The sequence below is a fragment of the Spinacia oleracea genome, chromosome 6 (assembly GCF_020520425.1).
Source record: "Spinacia oleracea cultivar Varoflay chromosome 6, BTI_SOV_V1, whole genome shotgun sequence".
NCBI classification, from domain to species: Eukaryota; Viridiplantae; Streptophyta; class Magnoliopsida; order Caryophyllales; family Amaranthaceae; genus Spinacia; species Spinacia oleracea.
The window spans coordinates 26,782,992-26,807,387 of NC_079492.1; the positions used below are offsets into that span (position 1 = coordinate 26,782,992).

The following is a 24,396-nucleotide window of genomic DNA, read 5'->3' on the forward strand; positions in this document are numbered from 1 at the left end:
TTTCTAGATGATATCCATTTTGACGCACATCTTTGAAACTTAAGAGATTTCTTCGAGATTTACTCGAATATAAAGCGTCATTAATAGTCAATTTTGTTCCATTAATTTGTGAGCACAATGCAAGCTTTTCCGGATCCTTCTATTAGCTTTGCTGTCCCGGAAATTGTATTGACATTTGCTTGGTACATTGTTAGTTTTGAAAAATACTTCCTATCTTTTAAGATAGTATGTGTTGCTGCACTGTCCAGAAGACATTGGTACTTGGAATCAACTTCAGGTAGATTCATATCTTCATAAATAAATATGCAATTAGTTTAGAGAAACGATTATAATAAAATACTTTATTCATGAAAATTAGAAATTCATAACAAGGTAATCGAAAAATACATAAGAAAATATATATAAAAACGATACATGACATAGTTTAGATGGGGTATTTATATGTTACTATTATCCCCAAATATCAGATCATTGCCACTGTCAGGATTATCATTGAAGAAATCAGATACATCAAAGCTTGGCCCTGAGGGATTTTCCTCATCTACGTAATTTGCCTCAGCAACTTTTCCTTTGCCTTTTATGGAGGCTTGGTACAGATCTACCAAATGTTTTGCAGTACGGCATGTTTTCCCCCAATGGCCAGTCATGCCACATCTAAAACATGTGTCTTTCTCTTTTGAGGGGTTGTGCTTTTGATTTCCTTGTTGATGCCCTTTGTGATTATTATTTCTAGGGCCCAGATAACCCCTGCCACGACCACGACCACGGCCACGGTGGTTTCCGCGTCCTCTACCGCGGTGGTTAAATCTTCCACGTCCACCTCTATGGGCAACATTTGCCTCGGGTGGGTTTGAGCTTTCAACGGCATTCGCTTCATTGAATGCCATAGACCCAGTTGGTCTAAGATTATGGTTCTTTAACAGAAGATCATTATTCTGTTCAGCAACCAACAATAGAGAAATCAGCTCAGAATATCTCTTAAAGCCCCTCTCTCGGTATTGCTGTTGCAATAGAATATTATTCGCATGAAAGGTGGAGAGAGTTTTCTCTATCATTTGATCTTCTGTGACCGCTTGATCACAGTATCTTAGCAATGATACAATTTTGAATAACGTGGAATTATATTCACTAACACATTTAAAATCCTGGAACCTCAGATTAGTCCAGTCAAATTGAGCCTTTGACAGGAGCACCCTTTTATGGTGTCCATATCTTTCTTTAAGACTATCCCACAACTCTTTGGGATTCTCCACCATCAGATATTCAGTTTTCAGGCTATCATGTAAATAATGCCTTATGAGGACTGTGGCTTTGGCCTTTTCCTGCTCGGTGGCAGTTTTGATTTCTGTGGTGCCTGGAACCATTATATCTTTTATGGTATGATCCAGTCCTTGGGCCTTTTAGTTCATCTGTGCATCAACAGTCCATTCCAGAAAATTGTGCCCACACAATTCTAGCACATTGAATTGTCTTTTCATCAAATCTCCCATTTTAACTACAATCAAATAATCATTAAACTTAGTAATCAAGATTATAATTAATTAATCATATTCATAATAATTAACTATTAAAATTTTATATTTTCTTCTCCCCCTTAGTTTATTATTATGAATCCCACATAAATAAATCAAATAATTCATGGTAATGACGTTAATTAAAGGCGAAAAAAAAATAATGATAACATTAATAATAATAATAATATTATACATATGGTTAAAAAAAATTAAAAATGCGACAAAATGCAATTAATACATCAAAATGGAGAATGAAGTACTACAAAAATTATGCATTTTGTTCTTACTTGCCGGAAATAAACATAAAAAATGGAGATCTTCATTTGTTGAAAATTATGAAAATCATTAATGCCATAAGAAGGACTACTAAGGCCATCATTAAAACAAAATATTGTTTTAATTTTCTTAAATCTTCCTCGAAGGTGAAGACGTGTGGAGGGTCGGGGTTGCCGGCCGGAAACATGTTTGATCGGAAAATTGGAGGAGGAAAATTTTGTGTGGTTTTGGATAAAAAGTAAGAAGGAGATAAGATGTTGTGTGGTGAAAATGGGACGGGTAATCCCCCTTTTATAGGGGATAAATCATGATTGTATTATACAATTTGTTACAGTAAACTGGTATATTATAGTCTAAAGAGGTTAATAGTTTTATTACTTACTACAAAAAAAATATCACTGTGGATTTGAAAAGAAATAATGGATATATAGAATTAAAATGGTAAAAAGATATCCCCCGGGATGCAAGCCGTAATGGTCCGAGAACCCTAGTCTGTTTAAGAGATCGTGGATTCGAAAAACAAAAATAAAGATGTAGCTGAAAATAAAGGCTACATCGTTTTTACCAAAAAAATTATTTTATTTTAAGTATAGTCTAGCTATATGCATGTAGGCATGCAAAGGAATAGTATATATATATATATATATATATATATATATATATATATATATATATATATATATATATAAATGATAATGCATGGCTCATATTACTATGCATGCATGTAGTACGTAAGAGTGCATATATACAACTATTCATGAATGAGAAAAAAAAAACAACCAAGTGTCATAAATGTAGTACACAAGCATATTCTCCTTTTACCAAGTTGATCATAATACCGGTAGCAATGTGAACTCTCTTTTATGATTAAAACGGGTGTTTAGAATTTCTGATATAGAGGATCCCAAATATGGGCAACTATAGAGCATACTCCTCAAAATATTTTGTTAAGAATATATACTACATTTTATAAAAAATTTGAGTAACAGGTAAAAAATATACCTGAGGAAAATTGGTGCTGATAACGTGTTATGAAGTGAGATGAAAACAGATAGTTTTGCAAGTAAATTACAAGCAATAACTAGTGGAAGTTTTTCTACCGGATTGCTCTTTGCAATCTCCTCTATTTATACTACAAGATTCACTATGCACTTAGACATTTTAGTCAAAAACTTACACCTATACATCTACCCTATGCATAGCTTAAAGGAAAAACTAAGGGAAGCATTTAATGGGGTAATAGCATACATTCAACATTTGTGGGCATTCACATTTGTATCTCAACAACACGCTTTATTTCATCATTTATTTAACAAAATATGTGGAAAAAAAATATCAACAGTTGTAGCAGAAATGTGGATTATAATGTGAAAGAGGTTATACCGAGTGGCTCAAATGACATATGAACATCATATTCATCTTTTTAGCTTCTACAAAAATTTATTTAAAAAATAAAAAATTGAATAGTTAGGATTTTTTGTGTTTTACCACCTTAAAAAAGCTAACTTTGTGTTTTACCACCTTAAAATCTCAAAGTTTTAAATAACCACCTAAAAATATTTCTTTTTTTCTTTTTCACCACCTGTCAACGGTTCTATTAAAAGTTCCGTGAAGTGGGCCCACTGCCAAGGGGCTTCTTCTTCAATTGCGTCTTAACCTGCTTCTTCAACTGCTTCTTAACTTGTGTTCATCAAATTTTTATGTAAATGACAAATTTGCATCAAAAAACTTGAAATTGATTCATAGATTTCTTTAATTGAGTTTTTATTTTGAGCAATTTTTGGGCGAAATAAGCATAATCGAGGTACAATAAGGTATGAATTTAGATCCTTTGTTGAAATTTTGTAGTTACTTTCATGTTGAAATTGATGATGATTTTGAAAGAAATTGAGCCAATATATGTGTGTGAATGATTTGGGTATGCGAATTCTGTATTTTGGTTTGCTGAATTATCGATTCAATCAATGAAATTTACCCCAATTTTTCCAAAAAAAAAAGTTAGGGTTCATATGAAATTCAAATTGGGGATTGTTGAATGCTTAATGTATTTACAAATTGAGGTCATGTAATGTTGATTCGCGTTATTAGAAACTAATACAAATCTTTATTTTGATGTCAATTTTGTAGGAGCTCATGTCTACATTGAGTTTTTCACCTTCAAAAGAGAAAAAAATGTGCATGTGGAGTAAATTCAAAGCTTGTCATGTTATGATGTTAACTGGTTGGACTAGGGAGAAAGAAGAAGAATATGCAAGCTCAATGATCCAATAACAACAAAAAAAAGGGATGCAAAGATTTTGAGTGGGTGGATGTCTACATTCTGTTGTCGTTGTTGTTTCCATTTGCTGTAAATTACATGAAAATTTGATGAACACATCAGTTGAAGAAGCAGGTTAAGAAGCAGTTGAAGAAGAAGCCCGTTGGAAGGGGGCCCACTTAACGGGACTATTAACAGAACCGTTAACAGGTGGTGAAAAAAAAAGGAATATTTTCAGGTGGTTATTTAAAACTTTGAGATTTTAAGGTGGTAAAACATAAAGTTGGGTTTTTTTAAGGTGGTAAAACGCAAAAAATCCGAATAGTTATAATGGAGTAAAAAATTATATTTGAAAAGATTAAGCAATAAAAAGGATAGGGTGAAAACTTAAAAAATGAAACGATAGATTGAGATCCACCAAAAGTATGATACTCCCCCCCCCCTTCTTCCCATTTGGAATCTTGACACTATTCACAATGAGGAAGAATCTTTTGAATTATGTTCAATATAATAAGAAAAAAACATAGTCATGTGAGTCTTGTTTGATTTGTGCAATGAGTATTTTAACAATATAAAGAATTAATTTTTTTAAATAATACGTCATTAGTGATATTAACGATGAAAAATGTGCAATGACAAGTGTGCCAAAGGGGAAAATATAAAAGTAAAAAAAAAAGTAATACTCCCTCCGTACTATTTAGGAATGTACTATTTGTATATTTGTAAAAAAAAGTAATACTCCCTCCGTTCTTAAATATTAGTCTTGATATGAATTTTCAACTCGTTTCAACTCAATATTTAAAAGTAAATATCTCCAAATACGCATGTTAAAATAATATAAAAGTTTGATATTGTTAAAATAAACAATAAAACGAACAAAATAAGATCTCACATGAATATGTTTTGAAATACGTATTGGAAACAAATTAGAAGATTCTCTTCAATTGTGAATAGTGTCAAGATTCCAAATGGGACTAATATTCGAGAACAGAGGGAATATTATATTTGTATAATCAGTATAGCCAATCAATAACAATACATTTAACACCCAATATTCTATAAGGGAACTCCTGATGTTATTGCAGTAAATGACATTTAGGTGTCCTTCTATAGGATAGTCTAAATACAAACTTTTATATAAGATGGTCTTACACAAAAGACCACTTTGGTGTCATTTAAGTTAAAGAATTAAATCAATTAGTTAAGCATTAAAACCAATTAGTTAAACAACGAACCTAATTAGTTAAGCATTCAAACTAATTAGTTAAGAAATTAAACCAATTAATTAAGCAATCAAAGTGGTTTTTCCGATAAGGCGATCTTACACAAAAGTGATCGTAGTCTAAAATACCATTTTTTCATCATTAATTAAATAATTGAATAAACAAAATACAATCAATTAAAAACAATACAATCAACAAAAATAATTTAGCTCAAATTTTACTAAAATAATAATTTGACATAAATTTGATTGGAAAATGATGCAAATCAAGCAAACATTAATACTAACTCAAACTACTATTACGTCAAATTTGGTTACACGTAAGGTAATTGTTGCAAACATATATTAAAGCATAATTGTAAATTAGAAAACGGATTTTTTATGAAATGACCCCGAGGTTTGCATTAATGCACCAAATACCCCTAATGTTTTCAGAATGCACCAAATACCCACGAGGTTTAAAACAATAACACCAAATGCCCTTATTGAGCATTTTCCGTCCATTCCGTTAGCGTGAATTAATTTTGTTTTCCTTTTTTTCCCTTTATCTTTCCGTCTCTTTCTCTTTCCTTTTTCAATCTCCATTGTTAACCCATTATTTCACCTTCACATTCCTTGAGCTTTTTGAAAATCCCCACCCCCATTGCCTCCCCTTTCAAAGATTCAGATCAACTCAAATTAAGACAAACACATTCGATTTTCGCACCTCCTCAAAATTCACAAACCTTAACAAAAAAATTGATCCCCAAATCAGCATTATTGGGAGATTTCAATCTATATTCCTCAAACCTGCAACCACCCTCTTCTTCTTCTTTTCTTTCTTTAACCCAAAAAATTCATCCAATAAATCAGATATGGTGGATCATCTCAATCGAAGATCGAGGGTGAAGAAGCTCCGCCACCGTCGCAGGCTCCACCACCGTCGCAAGCTCCACCACCGCAATTGAGGCAATCACATCGCAGGCTCCTCCCTCTCTCTCCTCCACCACCTCCTCCCTAATCTCTCTCTGTCTCTGATTTGCTCCGCTGCTGCACCGGTTCTGCAGATAATCCCATCTCGCACGAGCTCCCGAGCCTTCCAAATGTGTTTGTCTTAGCCTGCGATTTTCGCATCTCCTCAAAATTCATATCTATGAAAGAAATCCCCAAAAAAAATTTGGGTTTTTTTTTAAATTTTGAGGCAATTAATTTTTTGAGGTATAACTAATATAATTAAGTGTACACTGGATTAAATTAATATGATGGTGAGGAATATGAGAGATGCGTTTTAATGGTGAAGAAGAAGAAGCGCAGTAGAAGAAGAAGAAGAAGAAGAAGAAGAAGAAGAAGAAGAAGAAGCGCAGTAGGAGGAAGAAGAAGAATGTTTGGTTTTTATTTTTTTTTAAAAGTAAAATTTGGGTTTTAATTAGGGAAGATCCCAAACAAAGACTTTTGGTTTTTTTTTAAATAATAGTAGTTAATTATTTTTTGGGAGGTTTAATTATTATAATTAAGTATTAATATTAGGATTAGGAGAAAAAATGGTTGAGTAAGGCCGAACAAGTAAATTCACGCTAACGGAGAGTTAACGGAATGGACGGAAGATGCTCATTAAGGGTATTTGGTGTTATTGTTTTAAACCTCGGGGGTATTTGGTGCATTCTGGAAACATTAGGGGTATTTGGTGCATTAACGCAAACCTCGGGGTCATTTCATGAAAAATCCGATTAAAAAAAAAAAAACTAATCTTGCCCTGAACTAAAGCAATCATAATTTCCAATTAAAAAACGAATTAGATAAATTCAATCAACTTTATGGTTATTGCAATCATAATTTATGGCTAAACTAAATTTAAGATAACATTAATTAGCTCGTAATTCACGTCAATCACCTCTCAAGAAGCTAGCCAAAATAATTAGCATTTGTCTACTACATAAACCAAGCTATATTTTATTTTTAATTTACAATTATGCTTTAATATGTACGTGCTAATCTAGTGCATGATATTCCAAGTTATATTCTCCGTAAATATCTATTACTATTAGGGTTGTGCAAAAAATCCGGAAAACCGAAACCGAATCCGAAAACCGAAAAAACCGAATCGATAAAGCGGGTAACCGAACCGAAATAATAGGGTTAGGGTCAGTCTTTTTGAATTTTAAAAAAAATCGAACCGAACGTGCGGGTAACCGACCCGAAAAGCGGGTAACCGAACCGCCCGAAATTACAATTTTTTTTTTACTTTTACCCATTTTCCCAGTAATACTTTTTAACAATATTAAATTTTTCAATTTTCTCCGAAATTTCCCTCTCAATTTTTCACTTCCCTCATTTTTCCAGTAATACTGTTGTTTTTGCTGTTTTGCTAATGTTGTGATTGATGTTGGATTTTGCTCGATCTATTACTGTTGGATGATGTTTTATTGTTGTTTGCTAGTGGTGTTTTTTAGTCAGACTATTCTAGTAGATATTTAGATTTTTGTACTTACTTTATTTGCAATTTTTATAGAAAATATTTCATATTAATTTGAACTATTACCCGACCGAACCGACCGAAAAAAACCCGAACCCGAAAAAGCGGGTACCGGTAGTTATGGATACGGTTTAGGGTCGACATTCTTGTAACCCGAAACTAACGGTTACCCGAAATAAATTCATAACGGGTAACCGAACCCGATTTTGCACACCCCTAATTACTATATACTAAAAGAGACACCAGGAATGACACGTGTCATTTCCTGGTGCGATTTTTTCCCGCCAAAATGCTTTTTTATTTTTTTACTTTAAAATAAATAAATTACATTACGTCTTTTTAGGAAACTAAGATAAAAATATATTTTAATTACCATAGATGTGTACTGCATAATATATTATTGGAGGAAAGCTAAATCAATATTATTTTTTCCTTTATGATATAATTTTATTTATGTATTATTATAACTTTTTAATCTGATAAGAAATATAAAAAATATTGATAAATAAACTTCTAATGTTAGTCTACTATTAATAATATAATACATGGTAACTGGTAAGTAAGAATGTTAATTAAAATAATAATACGTGGTAAGTAGACTAACATGTAAGTTTATTTATCAAGATTTTACTTAATTCATAATATGTTGTATTTGACTAACTCGGTTATGCTCGGGTCTTTTCGAAAATTAGTCTTGAGTCATTCGGCTTTGGTTAACGTTGTTAGATCGTTATACATACAAGTAAACGACGATAATTTTTAACTTTGTAAAGTAATATGCAAATTTAGTTCATTTAAATATTTTTTTTACACAACTTTGAATTTATACTTTTTCATATATCATTTTTACTTTCATGTTTTTCTAATATCACAAATCTTTTAGTTACTATTAAAATAATAAATATTTTTAGTAATAGTCGTGCGTTACACGGGCCCTAAACTAGTATGACACTAATCACTAAAAGCACAATAATCTATGTGCATGATTTTCTTTCATTATCAAAAATAAAATATCCAACAATAAAACATGACATTCTTAATTGTCATTTAACATATTAAAAAACTAACAACTAATTGTAACACCCCGACAATTCTCTCTTTTCTAAAATAACCTTTTTATATAAAACGTAGAGAATTATCAAGGCATTATCGCCCGTGTGAAAACGTAACGGCTTATTCAGAATTTTGCAGCGGAAAACATAAAACTAACTTTAGGTTTATAAATAATCGATTACAGGTTTAATCCCAAAAACCAACCAACGAAAATAAGGAAATATAAATAGGACGACAAGTTTAAAGTCCAAATTAACAAACCAAGTCACTTAGCAAAACAAAACTAAATACAAGCTCTCTAATCCCGATCCCAATGATGCAACATCTTCAAACCTGCAAATGGACAATGCTTATTGATCCTTAGAGACTGCTCACCAAAGATTGGGTCATCACAGGATCAATAAGGCATAGCCATGATCAACATGCACAAGCAAAAGCACGTAATCAGCAAAGCTGAGTACTACATACTAAAACAAAAACAATCCTAACATGATACTAATAAACGAACAACCCTAACATGATTCTAATGAAACATAAGCAAGGAAAACCAAAACATATTGACTTGAAAGCTATACTTGACTGGACTAGACTTTTGTATCCTTAACATTATTTTAATTGAAATAGTCAATGGACCGAGTTGCTACTATAAACTTCTTCTTCTTCACTAAGGAAGACGAGGTACGGGCGCGACTCCGTAAACCCCAATGACCTGCGATATCGAGGGACTTTTGAATAAAATAGAACCGGTGATCAATCCGGCCCCAGAAAAAGCCATAGGCTACCCATGACCCCAACTCCTGATTGTCCGTCACTTTAGACGTGCACAGTCTAAAGCTATTGCTACTCAGTTTCACTTTACATGATTTACAAATTAAACTCTGTTATGACTCAACAATCACATAAGTCATACAATCAACAATTATTCTCCACTGTTTTTATCTTGGAATTAAGTACGTGATCACAGAGATGTCAATCAAGACTTATTCCAATTAATCCAACCTTTCCTTTAATACTGATCAACCCCTCTATATGGGTATAAGGTTTCAACTTACTAAACAAGGTCCACAGCCCTCATAAAGTAGTGAAAAAACTAAATTGGAACAACGATCAATCGATCTGAATCAATATATAATATAAAATAATCTAGTGTTCCAAACCCAACATGTTTGAATCAACCATCCACTAACATGTTATAATTTTCACAACGAAATGTATGCCCAATAAGTCCATCCAAGAATATTAAACATGCAAATTCAACATGACCAAGTTCATCAATAATATCAACATAAGTTCAACAACAATCTCAACATAACCAAGTTCATCAACGATTTCAACATGGTTTCAACAAATAACACACATTCCAAGCACACAGGTATGTATGTACCTTGTGTAAACAAACCGCGAGACCACTTTAACAATTCAAAAGTCGCCTAAAGAAAATTCTCCGCCTAAAACAACAAACAATTATTCCCAATCAATTTCTAATCGTTCGCAACCATAATAAAGCACTCTAAATACATCCTAAACATATTTAGAACATTCCCCAATATCAAAACTTGAATGTTTAATCTCCTGGCATAATAATTATTGAATCAATGATCCCCAATCGTTCTAAACTCCAATAAAACATTCTTTTTAAAATTTCCAGCAATATAAAATCGTTTAAAAATTCATCAAAACCAAATTAACATGCCCAAAATCATAAAAATCATAACTTTAATAATTCATAATCATCTTAAACCATATCATTAAAACCTTAAAAATTCATGCTTTAATAATTAAAAATCATTATTTCAATGCAATTAAATAATCTGAAAATTAAATATATTATTTAAACATAATATATAATCTGAAATCTAACTAAATCACAAAAACGTATAATTTAAATTCAAGAACATAATTTAAATTATTAAAACTTAATTAAATTCATTAATTAGTTTAGGGTTTAAAGAAATAACCAAATAAAGGAGGGGAGAGTGTGCTGGTCGGTGGACAGAGGCACGTCGGCGGCAGGGTCGCTCGCGGCAGCGGGTCAGCGCGGTCTCGGAGGCTGGACACCGCAACTGGTGGTGCGAGTGGGTGGTGATTTCGCTGGTTGCGTGCAAAAGGAGAAAACAAAGAGGAGAGGAAAAGGGCGTCGGCTGGAGCAGCGGCGACGGTGCAGGTGGGGCGGCGCAATGCGGTGGAGACGGTGAATGTGGTTGGCGTGCACTGGTGGAAAAGGTGGTCGAAGTGGTTGCTGCGATGAGAGAAGCGCGAAAAAGAGGAGGAAGGAATCTACGTGAAAGAGGAAGAGAGGAAGGGAGGGCGCCGGCTGGTTAACGGCGGCGGCGCATCAAGGGTGGTGGCTGGTGGCTGAAACAAAGGGAGGATGTAACGCCCCGACCTCTAACTCAAGTAATTAAGCAGCGGAATTACCCTAATTCGGTCGGGACATTACCGCCGTAACTCCCTCTTGGGAATTACAAGGCTATTATCCTCATAATACTTTTATGAAACTAATATAACTATGTTCTATATTAATATTCAAAAGTAACTTACACAACTTAGTAGAAAATTCTTACTTGAACTTAGTACAAATTAAGCTTAAACTAAGTGAGCCCTAATACGACGAAATCCTTGCCACTAATCGCATCCGCCGTCCCGGTCGGCACCTAAAACATAAAACAAAACGGTGAGCCGAAGACTCAGTAACGTACTATTCTAGTAACGTAAAATCATTTCAACTCATTTTAGTTACTAAAACAGGGAGAATAGAATATCATAAAAACATTTAATAAAACATCGTATTAGTTTATTTGTAACCTTTTCTTTATTAACATACTAGTTGTTGGCAAGTATAAACTGGTGGAACGTCTTCCACGATGGACCGGTGTCCATAAGAGCCTGTGCTCAACTGTGGGCCTGTGCCCCTGGGTACATGCATGACCGAAACTGTAAACTGTGAACTGTAACCTGTGAACTGATACTGCCAACAAAACTAGGTCTTTCACTTTTATTTATCATGTTTTAATGAGTTTTATAATTCTCAATCTCTATACTTCAGTTGAAGTAAAATAACTCTTGAGATCAGGTGATCAATAAAACATAACTGTTTCATGATTCTCATAAATATCATATAAATATGAAATAGTTTAATCAAAGCATGCTCTTTCCCGCAAATCATAAAACACGATAAAAATGATAAAATGTAACGTCGTAATTTTATAATCTCATTTAGAAGGGATTTGCGGGTACTAGCAATAGCCGTTACCTTAATTTGTAGTTCGTTACTCCGTTTCCTCAACTCGTTCCTTCTGAGCTCCAAGTCCGATTTCTTTAAAATATTGAATTACCGGATTTAGCATTAAAACAAGAATGCTTTAAAAATTACTAATTTCTGCTAGAAATATAGTTATTAACTTCATAAATCAATTACCTATAAAACATTATTAATCAAAAAAAAAATGACATTAAGTCAACGAAAATATGTAGACAGTTGGTGAAAGAACAAAAATTATAACAAAGTATTAGAATAGTTAAAGTTTGTTTTCACAAAGTATTAAAACGAGGGAAGATTTGTCAATACAACCTAGTAAAGTTTTCTATTTGCCAATTACAACCTTAAATTTCTATTTTTGTCAATTACAACCTTAAACTTATACATCCATTTTAAATTACAACTCGAAAATATTTTCCGGCAAAAATCACCGAAAGATGAAATAGTTACATATTTTCTATAAAAAAAATTAAACCGATAAATAAGAATTAAAACAAAAAAAAAATCGAAAAATTATATTATTTTTGTACTTCATAATTTTTTTTAATAACGTTATGACATCATTTACCGGTGATTTTTGCCGGAAAATGGTTTCGGGTTGTAATTTAAAATAGATGTACAAGTTTAAGGTTGTAATTGGCAAAATTAGAAATTTGAGGTTGTAATTGGCAAATAGAGAACTTTATTAGGTTGTATTTGGCAAATTTGCCTAAAACGAGAGTAGTAATACTTGGGTACTCTTTAATGGGCTAAAGGCAAGTGGGCCTAGAAGAGCTTATATAACCAAAGCTTCACAATAATTGGTCGTTGTTACTTACCAAAGCAAAGGCACAAACAACAGAAGCAGCGCCGTGGAGCTCGAAAGGAAAAAAGCGGAGGTGAGTCTGCTGGGCGGTTCGACTGTGACCGGAGTCGAAGAGTGAGCAGAGCTGGGTGGTTGACAGTTGTTAAGATATGTTAAGATATTAGATATTATTCTGTGAATATTCTGTAGAGTCCTAACTATGGTGAGTTACCTAATGTGTACCTAGGGTTTAGGTAACTGAGTTGTACTATATATACGTGTGTTATTAATGAGAATATACGAGATTGCACAATATTTGACAACAGTGGTGATTTTTCGGTAGAAAGGGGCGGCAATGGTGGTTAATGTGGTGGTTTTGGTAATTTTTCAGAAATTTATTTTGTTTAAGAGGGTTTTAATGGTGGTTTAGAAATTGAAGGTTAATCTGAATTGTATTGCATTTGGGGATGAATTGACAACTATTTATAGAGGCCTTGGTGCTCTATGAATTCAACAACTCAGCTTAATTGTGTTGACAAATGGAAGATTTGGAGAATAAGAATTGCTGATTAAGAGAGGCTACTCTAGCTTTGGTCTTTAACTCTATAGGTAGGTTGATGAATCAAGAAGTTGAATGAAAAATGGTGAAGACACATCAAAAGCTCATGGTTGACTCTCATGGAGGAGATGACACTGTGAAGAAGAATAGCAGAGAGTGTTTATTGGTCTTATGACTCAAATAGGGGCATTTTGGTAATTAGGAAATTTTCAGATTTTATATTCTCCTTTTTGCTGAAAAATCAAATATCTAAATAAAATTAAAATAATTCCTTAATTAATCACAAAATTTGAAAATAATATTCATCATTAAAACATTTAAAATTTTCGAAAAAAATATTCATTAATCCGATTAAAGCTTAATTAGAAAGGCTAATTAAAATAATTAGTAGAATTAATCAAGTTTAAAAATATGGGGTATTACAGAGGAGTGCAGATTTGTGTGTAAAAGGGTCCACGTGAAAGGAAGGGGAAACAGGAGTACGTAGTTTTTTTTTTTCTTTTCTTTTCGGTTTCAAGTGAATAGCAATGAGTTGGTTGAGATTTCACGTGAAGTTGAAACATGGGTATGGGGTTATGGGTTTATTGTTTTGGGCTTTGCCAATTCGGGATAGGATTAGAATTGAGATTTAGAGTTTGAATCCAAAACCGATTATGATTGTTTTTCAAATTCAAACATGTTTTCGTAATTCAAATTCATTTCAAAATAAAATTCTAAAATTAATTTTGATTGCATCAATCGTTAAAATATTTAGAAATGTAATAAAATAAATATACATTAATTAGATATTTATTTCTAAAATTCGTAAATTCTATTTAAATATAATTAACTATACGTTAAAATATATTAATAAAATCTATAATTTTACGGGGGATTACACTAATTTACCAAACACTTTTACACAAGCAACTAATTTAACCAGTTAGTCAAACTTGCTAATACAAACAGGTAAAGCTAGTCAAACTAACTAACATCTATCAACTCCTAACCAAACAAGGCCAACGCATACATAGATTATATGAATAAAAAAAACACTAAGCATACATATCTTTATTCACCGTTCTCCCTTTAACTTGAAGAACAACCAATTTTAATGACGACGTCTAACTAGGGTTTTCCATCAAATAATAGGTTAATCAAAACATAAAAGCGGTACAAATCGAAGTGACCGATTTTTTTACATATATATAGAGTAATTCATATCATATACTCCCTCCGTCACTTAATACTCACACCGGTTTGACCATTGCGGAGTTTGAGACACTTGAATTGACTTATTAATTTAACGGATGTTAGTTGATAGTGAAGTATTTTTTTTAATATAGTTAGTGGGAAATGTGTAAGGGGTGTGGAGTGGTGAGTGGGGATGTGAATTTTAAATGATTTTTTGTAGGGAGTAGAGGTGTAGGTGGGTTAGTAGGTAAGTGTGAGAAATAATATAATATTGGTAAAATTTTCCATTTATAGAAGCGGTGCAAGTATTAAGGGATGACCCGAAAAGGAAAGTGGTGCGAGTATTAAGAGACGGAGGGAGTAGACAACAATAACCTCACAGAATCATTATCCTATTTGTTTCGAAATGATTAGACCCGACCCGATCACAATGCTACATACTACTCCCTCCGTCCCAAAATTATTGTCCTGTTTTCTAAATCGGGCGTCCCAAAATTGTAGGTCATGTTTCTAATTTTGGCTACTAATGTCCCCACTTTCTCATGTACTGTATTAATTAAAAATAAATTGAAAACCCCACCCATGTACTATATTCCTCTTTCTTATGTATTATATTCTCTTTCACATGTACTTTATTCCACTTTTCCATACAACTCAATCATCATTTGTACTTTATTTCACTTTTTCATGTACTATATTCCACTTTTCTTAAAATCCGTGTTTTTGGTCAAACAAGACGATAATTATGGGACGGAGGGAGTACATAGACCCGGTTTGACCGCTGTCGAAAAAAGTTGATATAAAATTGCTAAAAATGGTTCAATACAAGTCGGTCAACAAGAGAGACACGACACGACCATATGGTCAGTTCGTACGAAGTATCGATTGCCAGTCACCTCTCCCTACGCTACTTCTTGATTTGGTATTTGGAAAATTTTCTATTCCCATATTTTCCTCTAACCCTAATTTTGTTCTCCCCTTTCTGCAATATTTTAATTTTTATCGACTAATCTGGCAGACCGTAACAAACCCTTGATCGAAAAGCAACCCGAGTTTCATCTTTTCTAGGTATATTCTTCCTTCTCGTATGATCTTTTTCTAGGATCTAATCACCTGTTTTTGCAGCTTTGAAGTCGAATTTCATTTCTAGGGTTTACTATTCTATGAATTGTGGTGCAGTTTTTGATTAAAATCTTGGTAGAATTAACTTATACGTTCTATTTGGTGGTACTTTTTATGTAATTTGTTGATTCTTCATGTAATTTGAGGAATTTTGTTTTGGGTATATTTTAGTTTTGAATTTTGGATTGATGTAATTTTTTGGATTGGGATTTCTATTGAAAAGCTAGTCATAGAAAGGTAAAAAAATTGTACTCAATTAAGTTGGTTACAAAGTAACTTACTTTAAGGTTTAGAGAACTATATGGTGTGCGAGAATGTTCTAGTTCTGTCTTTCTTATGAAAGAAGTTTTTGGAATTACATCTGATATTGGAATTTTTATTGCATTGATTGGTTGCCGGATTTCTACTGTATGTTGTTTTGTTTGTTAATTTGTGCTAGCTCTCACAAGCGTGTAGTAGAGTAGGTAGAAGTTCTTTTATCTTCAGCAATAGAGGAATTTTAAAGAGATCACCGGGGCTGTGAGTTTTTGTGCTTGTCTTTAATCCCTTAATTACAAGAAGTCTCGTTATAACACTGTTGGATTATGAACAATCTAATAGTCCTGCGGAATAAACCCTAATACAAGATCGCATATAAGAATTTAATCAACCAATTAATTAGTGTTGAATACATACAATCTGTGACACATGCCTCTTCGATTACCTGGTTTACCATAGGACCTTGAGATATTAATGTCTTTATATCTTATACTTCAAACTTTTCGATCCACGATTGACTGGTTTTTTCTCGTAGGATAGTGACTCATCTAACTCGATTGTTTCGGGTTGAAGTACATGGAAAGTGTCTGGCACGTATCTCTTGAGTTATGAGTTATGACTTAAGACCCATTCATTTTGAAATACTACCTGCTGATAAAATGCCGCTTAAGCATTGTTCACTTCATTCTGATTTATCCTTCTCTCAATCCATCCCTCCCCTCTCGTTCCTTTCCTTTTCATATATTTAATTTCTATTTTTTGATGTATAACTTCAAGAAGCAAGTCATTTGTTGTGTAAGTAAATTTGGTAGACACCTAGCAATTTGGCTATATTTATACATTGGTCTCGAAGAAATTAAGAGATTCTTTTGAACACAGGTTATCTGTTGTACTCGTCGTAGTAACAAAGGTAATTTGTTTTGGTTTAGAGTAGGAAAGGAAATTTGGTTTGGTTCGGAGTGTTCTTATGATGTAGTTAGTTATGTTTCCCTTGTTTTGGGGATCATTTCATGAGTAAAAATCCAAAGAACTTTGTACTTGGTCGAATTGTAACAGATTGTGTGGTTTTATATGTTATTTGGAGAAGAAAGGCAGTGAAGGAAGGATAGTAAGAGAAGGAATGAAATGAGACGACCAAAGTTAGAATGACAAACATTTGGTTTAGTTAGTAGGATTTCGAGGCATATGTTATTTGATTAGCAGTAAGCTATTGTGGGGGAGATTGACGTTGAAAGGCCAAGTTGTTGGTATTGGATGGCTGTCTAATGTTTCAATTAGCGTGATGATGACAAGCCATGTGTAGCTGTTGGAGAAAAAATGCAACACAGGAGTGTTCTTAGGTTGTTGGAATTCGTATAGCTTCAAGCTGGCACCTTTTTACATTACTGCTAAGTGTTCCTCTAATATGGGGAAATCCATGGGTTTTGTGACTTGTGAGTGATAGTAGATCTGGAAAGATTTTAGGAGGAGTTGGGTTAGGCTTTTGGAGGACATTGACTTATTTCTTTTTTGGAATAATTGTTTTGCTTCTCTTATAATGTCTATTAGGTTTTTGGAGCACATTGCCTAATAACAGGGTCTTCAAATTGGGCTTTGCTTTTTTTTTGCCTTGTGATGAGAACTTACTGAGACCTTAGAAATTAGGCTCGGATCTATGAGTTTATCTGATTAAAGTTTTGTACTTTGTTCCTAATCCTTAACTTTTAATGTTAATCAATCAGCTATGTACGCAACCTTAGCACAATCTCATCGAAGTGTTTCATTCAATCTCCAATTTTGCCGTTGTAAGATGTAACTATTTCATGGAGCTTTAATTTCAAAATGAAACTCATCCTCCCAAATGGTTGTGATTTATGGGAAATGTTGTTGAATGACATTTTTGTTGAAGTGAAAAAACAACATTATCTTTCCGCTGCTTTGAAAATGTCTAATTTTCAGTTAGGTGCTTTAATTTAGGTATACCTTTCTTACATAAAATTTCTTATCGTATATCAAGGTTATTCATAGGCGATTCAGGCACCAACCTTTATAGAAGTAAGGCATGCCGAGTGGAGCAGGTGGATCTCTTTTTTTTTTTGGGAAAATGGCTTTAGATGGGACAAAATGTGAAAGTGACATACTCCATGTGTTGGGAGTTTATTTATTTTCTGAAGGTCATACTAGGTTTGCTAGAAATTTGCTGATAGGTGAATTCCGAATTGAGTTTTAAGAGCAAGTTCGCTATACAATTTGAAAGGGGAAATACGAAATACCAAATTTGAAAGTGTCATACTCTGATACTCTATATACTAAGGTTCTTTTTTTTTAATTATTATTTTATTTCTTTTTTAAATTTTATTTTTTGAAGGCCATAGTCGGTTTGCTAGAAATTTGCTGATGGGTGAATTCCGAATTGGGATTTATTGATCCAACTTGTGCAACTCCACCTGTTTGATACTGTTTTAAGAGCAAGCGTACCATATATTTTATGAACAAGGTTGATTATATTGTAACAAAAGGATGATTGTTTATCAGTGACTACTTATCATTTATCAGTGTAATTGATGTAAAGGTACATCAGTGTTACACTTAGGCTGATAGGCTGACAACTATAAAAGAATGACATTTTGGGATAGAATTCTTAGTAAAGGGAAATGCATTAGGATCATAGTGGCAATTATTGAGGATAAGATGAAGGAGAAATGGAAGAGTCGACTTTGGTAATTTGAACATAGTCAAATGTCAACTTCAGGATGCACCAATCCCACGGATGGAGATTTGAGACGGGGATTTTATTAAAGGCCAGGCACTCAGGCTTTCAAAGGTAGCATGTATGGAAGGTGTAAGGGGAAAAAAACAAGGGTGTTCAGGAATATATTACATTGGATAGGATTAGTGGAGGATGATTATTCATGTAAGAAACTCATGGAGATGACATCTTGGTTTGTATAGCAATCCCAACCCTTTGGGATTAAGTCTCTGATATTGTTGTTGGTAGCATGTGGTTATCAAACCTCTGTGCAATGACAATATGCAAATCCCATTTCTGTAGTTCTGCATGCCTGGTGGTCCCTGTTCCAGACTCCCAGTCTATTAGTGTCATACTATGTCATGTCTTAAGCTTTTCTGATAACTACTTGAACTATTATTCCTGTATAATTAGGTACATAATTAGGTATTTTACAGAGTAAGTCTTCCCCCTATCCACGTTTTATAAATGTTCCGTTTCCATATAGCATTTTGCAGTTATTGCCTTTTGGCTTGTTGTAGGGTTATATTTTATGATTGGCCTGGTACATATTCTTCATATACGTGTTATCAGAGCTGCTATTCACTCAGTTTAATGGTTAGCATCTTTATGAGATTCAAGGCGCACAAAATTTTCAGCTAAAGGGTTTGAAGGTGTTAGAATATTCTCCAGGACTTGTTGGATTTATTGTTTAGAATATGGTCGAGTTTTGGCTCATATGTCTAGTTTCGAGCTCATGCTGTTCAGTTCTGATTTTGTTTTGAGTTGTTAAAATGGTGTTATGCTGACTTTTTCTGTTGTCCAGTTGCTCATGTACTCTTGTTATTTGTCTTGTCTTATCCTATCTTTTTCCTTATGGTTACCTTGTTATGGTTGTGTTCAAGTGTTGGTAGCCACGCGATATGGGGAAGAGAAAGTCAAGAGCTAAGCCCCCTCCAAAGAAGAGCCTCAAACTTGATACTGTTTTCAGCTGTCCTTTCTGCAATCACGGGACCAGTGTGGAATGCCGCATGTAAGTATACTCTGCTTCCTTGAACGTGTTTTTCTACTTGAGTCAAGAGTCCTAGGCTCATGAATTTTCCTTTTGAGATGTGCTTTTGTCCTTATTGCAAGACTGCTGGCTTGAAGGGGAAGTTAGATCTGCTGATTAAGTTTGGTTCAATGAGGTATAAGTTGCATTAGGTTACACTTGATGACACTGTATTCTTTGTTTGAGTTCGAAATGATATCACCATGGAAAAAAACTCGTCCGTTCCGTTACAGAACGGCCGATTTGTAACGGGTTTGAGATCCACCGTTCCGAGAAACTCCGTTATAGCGCTGGGAGTTAGAATTCACACCAAACTCGCCGCGACGGCGTTCCGTAACGGTAGAACGCTGTTCTGTAACGCTTTTTATATAAGAACGCCCGTTATTTCTGGAAAAAGGTGAAGGAAGAAGGAAGAAAAAGAGGCTCAAAATTAATTAGATCTAATTTAAACCGAAAATTTAAATCTTACCTTGTCTTTAGAACTCAAATTCGATCAAAAGCCCTCAATTAATTTCATTAAAATACTTTTTTTTGAACTCTAAATTGAATCCCAGTTTCATAGAAACCCTAATATGCATGTGACTATATGGGATGTAATTGACGGCCACTACTTTGCCGCTCAAAGGCAGAGAACGCCGGCGACAGATATTCGACCATCTCTTATCTGCTGATGTCCTGTGGTGGTGAGAATTTCTCAGATGAGTTCTTCGCTTCTGCCATTGATATGTCGATCTTTTCTTCTTCTCTCTCTTCTTCTGTTTTTTTTTTCAATAGTGTGATTGAGCCTTTTTCTTTTATCTTTTCTTTTTTCCCTTTTTTTTAATTATTATAAAACCTTTCTTTTAGAGTAATCTCTAATACTCTTTTACGATGTACTTTTTTAAAACCTTGCTTTCTCCAACTCTTTAACCGTTAGTCCATCTTTCCAGATTTCTTAAATTTATTTTTCTCCAAACAACAGTTGGTTTTAAAAAATATGAGTTTTCCCTTGCTAAATATTTTTTTTGACGTTAACTATTTAATTAATGAGCCTAAGAGTGAATAATAAAACTACAAGCTGCAAATAAATTAATAAATATATTTAAAATATATTTGTAAATAGTCCAAATAGTGTATTTATAATACTTATGTACACAATATTAAGAACATAAAACAAACTTAAATTTCCACTTACGTGATTATTTCTTAAAAATTCACTCCGGGATGGCCGCGAAACGTTCTATTTAACCGTTACAAGCCGTTCCCGCGACAACGCGACCGTTACCGCAAACGCGACTGCGAACGCGTTTTTTTCCATGGATATCACCTTTTTTTTATAAGTAACATAAGGATAGAAATGTAGAAGTGCCAACGGGGTGACACCATATACAACAGGAGAGCTATGCTCACAAGCTAAATCTTGACTCCAAAATTGAAGCCTCAGAAATTGGAACTTGGAACTTTGAAAATTCATTGGTTTCTTCCTTTTCAAGTCCACCACCAAATCGCCTGAACCACTATTCAAACTTTGGCAAACCAATCTTTTTTTGTTCTTTTCCAAGTAACAAGCACATCCTTTATGAACAAGGTTGAAATGATATCACTTTAAAAGTTACTAGAAGCTCCGCCATGAAGAAATAACGAGTCTATTGTTTGAAACTTGAGTTCTGTATACTTTAGGGAAGTGAATAATTAATTTTGGATGCCCTTGCCTAGAAAGCGGAGAAAGAGCAAATAATGAACGTGACAGAGCTATGTGATCATTGCCATGAGGCCCATGATTATATGTCTCTTTTCTTTGTTTGGCTTTGATCATACTGTTCTCATGAAGAATATGCCATTTAGAAGCAGGGTCATCGGGCTAAATATTTTGCTGACCTTACCTGATTTCCAGTGATATGAAGAACTTGATTGGTGAAGCCATATGTAGGATATGCCAAGAGAACTTCAGCACTACAGTTACAGGTACATTTCTTAGCCTTACTAGTGAACCATCAACTAGTATTAGCATGTTTGCCTGGCTTCACAAACTGTGTTACACATGAGTTTTTAATATAAACTACTACATATGCACCATTAACCGAAGTGGAAATTTTTTCTTATCGTTGGGTTCATTATGAATTGATGATGATGACCAAGGAATTAAATCAGCATGTGGTCTTAATCCTCAACTATTCTTTTTCTGTATATGTTGGCAGGTTATCAGATTGTTTTTATTCTTCCAACTGTTATGCATGAATATTACCATCCATTTCACCGAAGCAGTGAATTTTGTTTGTGGGCTGATTTTATTGTTGTCAAATTGCATAAAAGAGCTGGTGCTAAACTGCTAATGCTATTAATATCGAATTTCAGTTTCATTTCTTGTTTACTACGGAGTAGTATCTTCTTTGTATGTTTTGTTAAGAAATTTAGCTGATATGTTTCTTTTTCTCCCCTCCCTTGGGTGGTGTCTACAGCTCTGACGGAAGCAATTGACATGTAAGTCCGACACTCTGACTTATCCAAGATCTTGTGAGTTCTACTGTTGTATTACGTTCCCTTTTGTTTACATTACTTTAAAATTTACAGATACAGCGAGTGGATTGATGAGTGTGAGCGAGTCAATACCGTGGAAGATGATGCCGAATGATAAGATAATGATGGGCAGGAAGGTTGTTGTTGCTCTGTGCAAATGAAATAATCATCTCATGCCCATCTTTTATTCGATGTATGTGCTCGATCCTTACTACCTAGTTGAACCATCTGTCTCAAACTAATCAAAGGTGGACTTCTGGATATGTATGTAACTATGTATTGTTGAGTGACAAGGGTAGATCTTAGGTGCGCAACTGGTTTGTTCTTGTAAGTTGTAATATATGTCGTCTCGTTAGTTTGTTTTCTTAATGTAATGCCATAATAAGACTGGTCAGTCAAGGTTATTCTGAAATCTGAACTTGGTTAGTCCTATTTTCTCCTGTGCTATTTTGGTAGTTAATTTTAATTGCTCTTCCAAATTCGAGTTTTATGTATGTAAAATAAAAGAGTGATGTCGTGGGAGGTGGTAAAATATGTGGTGTAGAACATCACAAACCACCTAAATTCCAATACTCACACAGTATTGATTCAATCGAGCTTTACCCCTGTACTAGTTCTACGATGTAAAGTGAGTAAAATGTGGGTGAGTATAATAAAATACACATAAACTAAAAAATACTTCCTCCGTCTTTTAATACTCGCAACGTTTGGACTTTTGTCACTATTCATATAATCTACTTTGACTATTCGTAGTGTTTTTTATATAAGATAAAACATAGTCATGTGGGATCTTGTTAGAATTGTCTCAATGTGTATTTTCAAAATATCAACTTTTTATAATTTTTGCATAAAGACAATTTAAGATATAAATGATCAAAGTTGTGCATTGGCATGCGTGAAACTAACAAACGTTGTGAGTATTAAAAGACGGAGGAAGTATAATATAAAAAGTTAGGTGGTTGTAAGAAAAAAATGAATAAAGTAAGAAAAAATAGGTGGTAATATATAAATTTTGTTCGATAAGAGGGGTAAAATGATATATTTTCATGCAGGGCCGGCTAAAGGGAGGTCCAGGCGGACCTCCAGCACCGGGCCACAAAATTTTGGGGGCTCAAAAAGAAATTATCTTGGTTAAACCCACATGAACAAATATTATATATTTAACAGCTGCTTTATTATGTATTATGTAATCTTTATCCCAGTTGGTAAGGAATTATAAATGTGGTAGCTACGTCCAGGGTTCAATTCTTCTCTGACCTTTTTTTATTTACTTTTTTCATGTCCATCAAACTTTTACATCAATTTTCTCAAACCATCACACATAAAACGTTAAACCATATTATTAAATTGACTCTACATTTTAGAAAAAATATAAAATATTAAAATAATAATTATGTGTTTTACATTAAATAATTACCCGTAAAAATTTATAAGGGCCCAATATTTGTATTTTAGCACAGGGCCTCCAAATTACCGAGGACGGCCCTGTTTTCATGTATAAAACACAATATAAAGAACACTGTGAAACTAGCCGAAACGAAAAGTGTAAAAAGTCACTATGAAACGGAGGTAATACTTTATCTGAACAAGGCTTTGTTTATATTCGACTTATTTTGTTTGAACTTAACTGAATTTATTTTATCTGAATTTCTTTATTTATTTTGTCTGAAATAAACTTATTAGTGTGTTAAAATGTCTGTAAAAAACTTAATTTTTTGAACTTATATTATGTGAACTTTGAACTTTTTATATGAAACAAGTCAAATAAGTTTAACAGATCAGAGCTAAGCCGGAAGATCTCTTTCCCAAAAGAAAATTTTGGGTACAACAAAATATTCCTCATGTTCTCTTGTTTTTATTACCAAACAACAAAGCAACGTAAAACAAGATCCCAAAGAAAAAACCCCAAACCATAGTACTCCACAAGCATTCAAATTTACTCAGGTCAGTGACGTATAACTGGTGCAGTATATCATAACCTCTCGTCAAAGCAAGCGAAGCACCCTTGAGGACTTGAGGGGTGTGTTATCAAACATTTGGAACGCGCTTACTAAATACTTACGAGGGTTGTCGAATTCATTAAGGGGGCATTTCGTTTGGGGTCTTCGGAAAAGGGAAAGGGAATGATGGGTTTTCATTCCATTTGTTGTTGTTTGTTTGATGGGTTTTGTCATTCCCTTGATATGGATACTTCACTAGTGACATGTAATGAA

General features: G+C 33.7%; 2 protein-coding genes and 1 long non-coding RNA gene across 5 annotated transcripts; 1 reads left to right on the forward strand and 2 right to left on the reverse strand.

Moving 5' to 3' along the window:
• Positions 1–437: 437 nt before the first annotated feature.
• Positions 438–1,364, reverse strand: LOC110790347 (uncharacterized). The gene has a single exon (XM_021995130.1). The coding sequence runs from the start codon at positions 1,362–1,364 to the stop codon at positions 438–440; it is 927 nt and encodes a 308-aa protein (XP_021850822.1).
• A 9,940-nt stretch (positions 1,365–11,304) lies between these two features.
• Positions 11,305–13,556, reverse strand: LOC130464415 (uncharacterized). Its single transcript, XR_008924817.1, has 3 exons — positions 12,852–13,556; positions 12,028–12,090; positions 11,305–11,428 (listed from the first exon to the last, which is right to left on the reverse strand). It is a non-coding gene; the product is annotated as an uncharacterized lncRNA (long non-coding RNA).
• Positions 13,557–15,375: 1,819 nt separating this feature from the next.
• LOC110790354 (transcription elongation factor 1 homolog) lies at positions 15,376–22,615 on the forward strand. 3 transcript variants are annotated; one of them, XM_021995135.2, is made up of 6 exons: positions 15,376–15,471; positions 15,568–15,617; positions 19,542–19,669; positions 21,561–21,631; positions 22,126–22,147; positions 22,238–22,615. In XM_021995135.2, exons 3-6 carry the CDS (start codon positions 19,560–19,562, stop codon positions 22,296–22,298), a joined length of 264 nt encoding a protein of 87 aa, XP_021850827.1. In that variant the 5' UTR covers positions 15,376–15,471; positions 15,568–15,617; positions 19,542–19,559; the 3' UTR covers positions 22,299–22,615. The 3 variants fall into 3 exon arrangements, with proteins under 3 accessions (XP_021850827.1, XP_056687104.1, XP_021850828.1); XM_056831126.1 differs by lacking the exon at positions 15,376–15,471 and having other exon boundaries at positions 15,478–15,617; XM_021995136.2 differs by lacking the exon at positions 15,376–15,471 and having other exon boundaries at positions 15,478–15,617; positions 19,551–19,669.
• The last annotated feature ends 1,781 nt before the right edge of the window (positions 22,616–24,396 follow it).